This window comes from Myxine glutinosa, chromosome 10 (genome assembly GCF_964187855.1).
Source record: "Myxine glutinosa chromosome 10, kmMyxGlut1.1, whole genome shotgun sequence".
Classification (NCBI taxonomy): Eukaryota; Metazoa; Chordata; class Myxini; order Myxiniformes; family Myxinidae; genus Myxine; species Myxine glutinosa.
The window spans coordinates 106,234,140-106,244,659 of NC_136270.1; the positions used below are offsets into that span (position 1 = coordinate 106,234,140).

Genomic DNA, 10,520 nt, shown 5'->3' on the forward strand with positions numbered 1-10,520 from the left:
TCTTTGTTTATCATGTACAGCCATACTCGAAAAATCTGAATTAGCCGACGTTGGGGCCCAAAAGCATTCGATTAACTGCCGATACGATGCCATCTTACGACGCCATCGTATTGGCGTCTGCTGGGCGAAGGCGAAGCGAGCCTTCCGCTGATTTGACAGTCGAGTGGTGTGAACATGGGTGGTGTGAACCAAATGGTCTTTTTATTCCCTTGAACATTTTAAATTAGGATATATAAGGAAACGTCTTTATCGTCATTTTAATAAAGTTAAATGGAGTGACGTTGCGATACTCGGGGTGCGTTGCATAAATCCTCGTAACTCAGAGAGGTGTAGCAGGTGGCGAGACGTAAGGAAGCTTAAAGATAACGAGCTGAAACAGACGAACGATATGACAATCCCTTTCTACACCGAACGGCAATAAAAGTATGAGAGCGGGAAGGCATGGCCTGAGCACTTCGAGCAGAGAGGACTGATTGGACTTAACTTAAAGAGAAAAAATTGGAGCTTAACGGAAGAAGCAAATCCCATGAGCGCTTCCCTATGCCATCCATAATGGTACACTCTATCCATACACCACATCCTCCCTTCCGTGGATGTTCCACGGGTTTCGGCTAGTCTATATAATAATAGCGTAAGGACTCGACTTTGTTATCCCTTTTACGCCGCACCCAGTGACCTGATGCCCACGGCACTAATGGATTTACGATCTACGAACCGCGCTCTTTGTTTATCACGTACAGCCATACTCGAAAAATCTGAATTAGTCGACTTTGGGGCCCAAAAGCATCCGATTAACTGCCGATACGACGCCATCTTATTGGCATCTGCTGGGCGAAGGCGAAGCAAGCCGTCCTCTGATTGGACAGGCGAAGGCGAAAGCAAGCCGTCCACTGAGTGGACTATCCAGAGCATGCATTTGTGCCGGTGTCGGCGATCGTTGTTCATATACGCACTCTTCATTCTCATCTTTCTTCCTAACTCTTACTCGGACAAGCAAATCCCCTATGCCATCCATAATGGTACACTCTATCCATACATCACATCCTCCCTTCCGTGGATGTTCCAGGGGTTTCGGCTAGTTATTATTATTCAGGCAGGTAATAATCCTGCTATGTGTACTTTTTCATCTGTTCCTGAGCAGGCAATGCAGTGTTACTCAGAAAATGAATGTCCTTGTGCTATATTACTTGGTTTGTAAAGTTTTTGTAACAAAGTTTGAAAATGATAACGCTACATAAAGACCTGCGTAAGGAGGTAAACTGTTCACGTTTGTGAATTTGTTAACTTCTGTTTATATGCAGGAAACATATTTTCATCGAATGGCCTCAAGTGTTTGGTGTCCTGGATGGCATCCCACCTGCCTGCTCTGCAACGTTTGGAATACCATATTCCTCCAGATTGTTTCCCATCTCAGGTGGAAAATCCTCTAAATCCCAACAGTACAAGCCCTCAGCAGGCCACGACCGGACAGCCAGATGGAGTGCGCGTCGCGTTGTTACACTCTCAGTTGAACAACATTGTAGCTCAGGCTGGGCGATCAGATCTGCACCTGGAGGCTGGTCTGCAGGGTGGTGGAGAGATTGACTTTGACATGAAGGAAACTTGGGGAGAGCTCAGGTCGGCACTACTGCAAAGTTTAAGCGACTCTATAAAGAGTTATTTGGATAGTTTAACCGACTACTAATATAATGCAGTGTTTTTGTGTACAAAATCTAGTATTGTAGAAGAGTGAGGTTGGTGCTGTTGTTTCGTATGCAGCCTATGGCTGCTGGTTGCATCATTTTCTGGAAGTGCGGCTGTGCCGCTGATGCAGTATCCCTGGTACTCATTTTCCCGACCTCTGAAGGATGACAGGCTGAATGAACCCACCTGGTGTTATTTCGACCGCACGACAGGGACTCAAACTCGAGATCCTAGGATCCCAAGCCGGCACCCTAACCGCTAAGCCAACACCAGGCTTAATGGGATCCCCTTAACATCGTAAAGTCACCGCCAAGCATGGAAAAGTGAGGTGATATATTTTATTGCAAAATCGAAGATTTTTGAAGTATGTTGTTTGGTCTTGTGCATTATTCTGTCTGTTTGTCTCGTCACAACCGATCATCATGAAACTTTACCAAGTTGTAGAGGTAGTCACAATTGAACTGAGAAGCCTATTGATTTTGAGGTCAAAGGTCATGTTGAGGTCAGATTTCTAAAATCGTCATTTTTCATCCGATGGACTTGGAAATTAAACAGCAATTGCATAGTGTCTCAGTGAATTGGGAAACCGACTACTTTTGAAGTCAAAAGGTCAACCCAAGGTCAAACTTCTACAATCGTCAATTTTCATCTTTAAAATCTTCAATTTTCATCCTATTAACTTGGGAATTAAACAGCAATTGCATAGTGCATCACTGAATTGGGAAGCAACTATTTTTTTGAGGTAATTAGGTCAAAGGTCAACTCAAGGTCAAACTTCTAAAATCATCAATTTTCATCTGAAAAATTATCAATTTTCATCTGTTTGACTTGAAATTAAACAGCAATTTCATACTGCCTCACGGAATTGGGAAACAAACTATATTTTGAGGTCATTAGGTCAAAGGTCAAATCAAGGTCAAACTTCTACAATCATCAATTTTCATCTTAAGCATCTTCAATTTTCATCCTATTCACTTGGAAATTAAACAGCAATTGCATAGTGCATCACTGAATTGGGAAACAACTATATTTTGAGGTCATTAGGTCAAAGGTCAAATCAAGGTCAAACTTCTACAATCATCAATTTTCATCTTAAGCATCTTCAATTTTCATCCTATTCACTTGGAAATTAAACAGCAATTGCATAGTGCATCACTGAATTGGGAAACCAACTATATTTTGAGGTCATTAGGTCAAAGGTCAAATCAAGGTCAAACTTCTACAATCATCAATTTCCATCTTAACCATCTTCAATTTTCATCCTATTCACTTGGAAATTAAACAGCAATTGCATAGTGCATCACTGAATTGGGAAACCAACTATATTTTGAGGTCATTAGGTCAAAGGTCAACTCAAGGTCAAACTTCTAAAATCATCAATTTCATCTGAAAAAGAATCAATTTTAACCCGATTGACCTGAGCTATGATTAAGATTGTCAATTTTAATCTTAATGCAATGGACAATTTGATGTATCCAAGGCAACTTTTTATCGGGGCAGGGAGGGGAGTGGATTTGGCAATTATCGTGCTCTGCATGACGTCTTTCATGTTTATTCATTTGTATACAGCCTGTGGTTGTTGGTTGCATCCTTTTCTGGGGGCACAGCTGTGCTGAAATGCTTCCTTACCCACTTACCCGCTGGCTGGTACTCATTTTGCCAACCTCAGAAGGCCGAGTTGACCCACTTGGTATTAATTCAACAGCACGACAGGGACTTGAACTCAAGACCCTGGGATTTTAAGCCAGCCACCTTAACCGTTAAGCCAACACCAGGCTCAGTGGATGATACATGGTAAAAGGTAATAAACTGACAGTGGAGAAGTGGGACGGAGATGATGGAACAGGAGCAAGTGGGGATAGGGAAGGAAACAATGTAACCTGCAAGTAAATGGGGACAGGTAGGGGAGGGTTATCAGGTGTAGGGAGGGGGTGGCCTGAGGTGGTGGTGGACTGCCAACTTAAAGCCCTGGAGGGGAAGGATATAATTGAACAGATGAAGAAGGAACTTCCACCAACAGCAGATGGAGAGGAAGAGTGGATCTGAAGAAGGACATTGATTGCTCTATTGCTGAGCTCTCCTGACAGCCCCAAAAGTAATAATAGATATTTTGATTACTGGTCTCGTTTCAGAAAACTGGTGATTAACATCTCACTGTAATCATACAAATGCTGGAGTGGAAACACAATGAAAAATGAAGGCAACACAATGTGTTTCCAACTCATAGCTTTGCATGAGGAGATCCAGAATGAAGAAGAAAATGGCAACGATCCATTGTCATATAATTTGGACATTTCCATGATGTGGACATGTAAGTTGGAAAGAGTCATTTGCTGAAACATCAGTCATGGACAGGTCGCCATTCTCATGCTTGAGGGTAGTCAAGAAAAAATAAACTTGATTGATCACATTGATGATTGATTGATTGATGCATCGTCCTCCAGGTGAAACACCAGGTGACTATTCATGTTCATAGTTGGGTCGAGATTCAAACCCAGGCTAGACATATCGGAGGCGAGTGAGCACGTGCTTTCCTCCAGGGCCAGCCCTTGTATTTATCGTTTAAATTTTATAAATTCCATCAGGACTTGTCATATATATACACAAAGAATTAAGTTAAGCACCCCCCCCGTTTTTTTACAACCTCGCACATTACAAGTTTGTTGTCGTCAAAACAGTGTAATATACCCATGATATTGCTATATTTTCTGGAGAAGTGATATTATGGTCACATAAAAACATAACAATCATGCCGTTTTCAATATTTTATTCTGAATAATTTAAGGTGAAATTTTTTGGGAATTTTAGGCATATTTTCACCTCAATTTAAGTATGGAGCTATAGGTCCATCACGGACAGTGTGGATGACGTTTATGTTTTCTAACGTACAGTCATTGTTCTGAGAAGACCTCTAGCGATCTTTGCATCAATAACGTGTGTAGGACCCACGTGATCGGATCACTGACTCAACCCTACGTCTCATAGACCCTGTACGCCGTCGTATGCGTTGCTGTGGCAGGTTGTTCCATTCCCGATGTAATGCACGTTCCAATTCATCCAGATTGGCTATTGGAGGGACCATCTTCGCAATTTGTCGTCCCAACATGTCCCAAACGTGCTCGAGGGGGTTCAGGTCAGGACTGTACGCAGGCCAGGGGATGGTTGTCACAGCACCTTGCTCCATCCGATCACGTGGGTCCTACACACGTTATTGATGCAAAGATCGCTAGAGGTCTTCTCAGAACAATGACTGTACGTTAGAAAACATAAACGTCATCCACACTGTCCGTGATGGACCTATAGCTCCATACTTAAATTGAGGTGAAAATATGCCTAAAATTCCCAAAAAATTTCACCTTAAATTATTCAGAATAAAATATTGAAAACGGCATGATTGTTATGTTTTTATGTGACCATAATATCACTTCTCCAAAAAATATAGCAATATCATGGGTATATTACACTGTTTTGACGACAACAAACTTGTAATGTGCGAGGTTGTAAAAAAACGGGGGGGTGCTTAACTTAATTCTTTGTGTATATATACATTCCCTTAAGGATCCTTACCTTCTTGTTCTCTTCCTCCTGTGCTCTTCTGAAATAGCAAATCTGGTTAAAGCAAACATTTCCCCCTGTTCTTCATGTAGTGATTGCATGTGCAGGATGTCGATGACTAAAGTTCACAATGCAATATCAACATGGAATATAATGGCTGTTTGATTGACCTGAATTTTGTTTGTCACTTCATTCTCTCTTGTACCTGCACAACCTATTACATCCATCAACTCCCTTTAAACCATCCACCCTTCCCTCCTCCATTTTCCTTTCATCGTCATGATTGCAACTTCCAGTTTGAGTCTTGTAATGCTGTGAACATGAGCAAGCAAGTCATTCTAAGGAAATCACAAGTTGTCATTAGTCTGCTTGTTACCCTCGCCAGAGGAGAGGGTATTGCATTTGAGTCCGTTTGTCTGTCTGTCCGCACAGAATAAATATGATTTTCTCTGTAACCATTGGTCCGATTGACAGGAAATTTTCAACATAGGTGCAACTCCACCTGTATAATTTTATAATGATAATTATGACGTCATAGGTCACGTGGTTCGGCCGCCACCTTGGAAAACCCGAAAAACTTTGCACCTCTATATCTCCGAAAGCGCTGAATAGAAAAAAATTGAGACATGACTCATTGTAAAGAACTCTCTATGGGGAATAAAATATGTTAATGATGATGTCATAGGGACCTCCATTATGACGTCATAATTCGACAAGTATAAAACTTCATCCGATCAAGATGAAATTTCTTGTCATGTAGGCATAAATTGGTGGAGAAAAAAAAATAATTATGACGTCATCGGTCACGTGGTTCGGCCGCCATCTTGGAAAAACCGAAAAACTTTGCACCTCTATATCTCTGAAAGAGCTGAATAGAAAAAATTGAGAAATGGCTCATTGTAAAGAACTCTCTATGGGGAATAAAATATGTTAATGATGATGTCATAGGGACCTCCATTATGACGTCATAATTCGACAAGTATAAAACTTCATCCGAACAAAATTTAATTTCTTGAGCATAATCTAGGAATAAATTAGTGTAGGAAAAAAAATGATGACGTCATCAGTCACGTGGTTCGGCCGCCATATTTGTTTTAACACAAAAGCCTTAAAAAACCACTGAAAATACATCCTGGCGAGGGTTTGCAATCTCTGATTGCTCTTTTTCTTGTTGTACATTGCAAAAGAAAGAAGCCTCATGTAGTCTAATCGTATCGCTCCCGGTCCGTTTCCCTAGGTTACAATTCTAAGACCAAGTGATGACATTTCAAATCTGAGATGTGAAGTCTTGAGTTTAATCCTTTAAATATTTAACAAAACTTTTGTGAAGCAGAGAAACTATTTTGAGGAAGGTATTTATGGAGCATGCAGTCGACAGGAAGATAATAATTTAGGAGGAAAAGCGAAGCAAGAGGGTTTGGGAATGATTGGGGGATGAAGAGAATATTTCAGGAAATCTGTCATTTTGCCAAGTTCTGGAGGGGGCAATTAAAAATCAACTATGAAGTGTGGATGAATATTCACATCACTAAATAGTTCCCACAATGGTGGATTATTTGTAGACAATGTTGTTTCATGCTGATGTAATACAACAATGATACACTGTGTTGAATGAGTTATGAGATTTTGCAGATTTGGGAATTTTTTTTTTATCACTTATCTAAATGTTACCTTCACCACAGAAGGTGGATGCAGGTTATGTTTTCACCCCTGTCTGTCTGGTGTTGTTACTTGTGGTGAAATCGATGATTCACAAGTACATTACGTGCTGTATCAGAGAGTACGCTGGTACTCTCTATGTAGGGATGGCGCGGAAAAAAATGTCGCTCCCATCTGCTACATGCAAAACTAAAGTTGGATTATCTTCTCTAAAAACTCGCTTAGGCTACATATGAGAGCCTACCTGGTCTGTTCAGCTGATTGTCGAGGTAGGGATCACATTTCAGTTCTCCAGACCATGGAAAAAGCAAAATAAAGCAAAAAAAACAGATCGCTCAAACCCGGGAATTAATCTTCTTGTTCATAATAATAATAATAATAATAATAGCCGGCGAAGCCGATGTTGTCAATAAGCGAGTACGTATTATGTTGAAAACCTGATTATGCCTTGGCTCGAGAATCCGAAGCGCAGTGGAGGCAGCCATCTTGCGGATGCGGAAGTATGCATAACAAATTTAAAACGTTCATTAGGAGTTTCTTTCACCCGTCATCGTTTGATTCACAATCTTATGCACCTCCGATGTATTAATAAAATAATTTAAGACCAACATCGGCCCGCACGGGCCTGGTTATCTTCAACAAAATGCGTCACCAAACAACGGACCCAATGAGAGTCGAGCATTTGCAAAAATATTTCTAAAATGAAAGCGCTCAATGGTGGGCGCCATCGACCGGATGCAGAAGTTTGCATAAAACAATTGCGAAAAAGTTCAATAGGAGTTTGTTTCACCCGTCGTTCTTTGATTCACAATCTAATGAAACCTCTAATTAGTAATTAAAATACGTTAAGACCAACCTCGTTATCTTCAACGAAAATCGTCATCAAACACCAGAACCAATGAGATTCGAGCATTTGAAAAAATATTATTACGCGTTTCGGAGGGTGAAAACGGCGTCAAATATTCTAAAATTGACGAAGAATTATTTTTTAGAAATCTCGCGGCCGTATGGGATAGTTTTTCACGGCCAGAAATATGGTATAAACGGTTTACATATTTAGTTTAGAAATACGGATAGTTTTTCACGGCCGGAAATATCCGAAGTTGAGACGGAATTCACCGAATTAATCACTGCAAGCTAACGTCTTCTGGTGGAGGAAGCTGCCGTGCCCGGAGAGTCAGAGAACCAGCCCTGGCGCCTGACAGCGACTGAAGTTAGAAGACTACACACACACTGTGAAAACGTATGTTAAACCCAGTTAAAATTTCTTAAAATAGGCCTTAAGCTAGCACATCGTATAGTTACTTCTTTAAGCTTCTTGTGACATTTATTGCATGCAGGTATTGCCATTGGGGAGGACTGTCTGCTCTTCTCTTTTACCAAGTCTGACCAGGTACGGTACCTACTACACCTACCTACTACCAACTACCTAACCTACTGATGCCATAGTGATGGGTAAAATAGTGGCAAGAGGTTTTGGCTTCGCCGGCTCATTGCGGCTTTGCAGTGGGTACTAGTAATAATAATATCCGGCGAAGCCGGTATTGTCAATGAACGCGTACATATTATGTTGAAAAGCCAGATTTTGCTGGATCCCTTGGCTTGAGATTTTCGAAGCTTTGACGCACCAAATCGCTCAATGGAGTCCGCCATCTTGCGGATGTGGAAGTATGCATAAACAATTGAAAAAAGTTCAATAGGAGTTTGTTTCACCCGTCTTTGTTTGATTCACCATCTTATGCTCGTCTAATTTGTAATTAAAATACTTTAAGACCAACCTCATTATCTTCAACGAAAATCGTCACCAAACACCAATGGATTCGAGCATTTGAAAAAATATTTCAAAAACCAAACCACTCAATGGAGGCCGCCATCTTCCGGATGCGGAAATATGTATGAAAAATTTGCGAAAAGGTTCAATAGGAGTTTGTTTCACCCGTCTTTGTTTGATTCACAATCTTATGCACCTCTAATTTGTAATTAAAATACTTTAAGACCAACCTCGTTATCTTCAACGAAAATCGTCACCAAACACCGGAAACCAATGAGATTCGAGCATCTGAAAAAATATTTCAAAAAAGCTTATTACGCGTTTCGGAGGCTGAAAACGGCGTCAAATATTCTAAAATTGACGAAGAATTATTTTTTAGAAATCTCGCGGCCGTAGGGGATAGTTTTTCACGTCCGGAAATATCCGAAGTTGAGACGGAATTCACCGAATTAATCAAGAACTAAATTTTATCAATTTTAATCTCATCCAGAATGCAAATGGTGTCATTTTAGGTCTGAATTTGCGAAATTTTGTGAGCTGACCAATCAGCAATCAGCTTAGGTCAGCCAATCGGCGCCATCGACACGGTTTGATTAACGACAGTCACACATTGCCGTTGAAACGGCGCTATCGTCTGATCTGTCGGCACTGATCTTACTGCAAGCTAACTTCTTCAGGTGGGGGAAGCCGCAGTGCCCAGAGAGAACCAGTCCTGACAGCGACTGAAGTTAGAAGACGACACACATACTGTGAAAACGTATGTTAAGCCCAGTTAAAATTTCTTAAAATAGGCCCTAAGCTAGCACATCGTATAGTTACTTCCTTAAGCTTGTTGTGACATTTATTGTATGTAGGTATTGGGGAGGACTCTCTGCTCTTCTCTTTTATCAAGTCTTACCAGGTAACGGTACCTACGACTACTACCAACTACCTAACCCACCGATGCCATAGTGATGGGTAAAATAGTGGCAAGAGGCTTTGGCTTCGCCGGCTCATTGCGGCTTTGCGGTAGGGTCATATTATTCTTCTTCAGACGGCATATTTCCGAGCTGCCTCTATCAATGGCAACGATTCTGCTACAGAGTCTTACTTCCTGCAACATCCTTTGGTATTAGAATTCTCGTAGCTTGAAAGGATTCCTCAAAATGTACGGAAAACAACATTCCTATGTTATGTGGGGCCTGGGGTTGAACGGGACTGGGGTAGGCGTGGCTATGACTGTCAATCAGATTGATGGGGGCGGAGCCGGTAGACACATTTGCCTCCGTGTCGGCGTTATGCGTGATAATGTTATGTGGGATCAAATAATCTCATCAGAAACATCATGTCTCGGGAAATGCCTTGTTTTTCATTGTTACATTTATGAAAATAATATAATAGTGAGGAACCGGTGCCATACACCGCATACGGGACACGTGATCACGAACCCTCCAGTCACGGGTCAAGGTAAAGCAAACCACGTGATCAATAACCACCTCAAGTCACGGTTTCTCGGCGGCAGATTCGCTACGGTGGAGTATCACTGATGCCGTCGAAAATAACATCTGCTATAAATGGAGGTGTGTGTGTGTGTGTGTGTGTGTGTGTGTGTGTGTGTGTGTGTGTGTGTGTGTGTGTGTGTGTGTGTGTGTGTGTGTGTGTGTGTGTGTGTGTGTGTGTGTGTCATACTTTTTGACGTCAATTAATTAAGTACTATTCAAATGTACCTTTTAACTCTTTAGGCTGCTGAGACCCTTAGACTTTGAAAGACCCTTTAACACTTGAGACCCAAAAGACCCCTGAGGACGCAAAACACCGAGATGACCCAAAAGTCCTTGATGACCCAAAAGACCCAGATGACCCAAAAGTCCTT

General features: G+C 41.4%; 1 protein-coding gene across 1 annotated transcript in view; it reads left to right on the forward strand.

The window, feature by feature from the left end:
* Positions 1–4,283, forward strand: part of LOC137433887 (leucine-rich repeat-containing protein 14B-like) — a 69,227-nt gene extending 64,944 nt beyond the window's left edge. Inside the window, exon 5 of the mRNA XM_068126339.2 lies at positions 1,302–4,283. Coding sequence (XP_067982440.2) covers positions 1,302–1,684 — 383 coding nt within the window. The 3' untranslated portion in view covers positions 1,685–4,283. The remainder of the gene's footprint in view (positions 1–1,301) is intronic.
* The last annotated feature ends 6,237 nt before the right edge of the window (positions 4,284–10,520 follow it).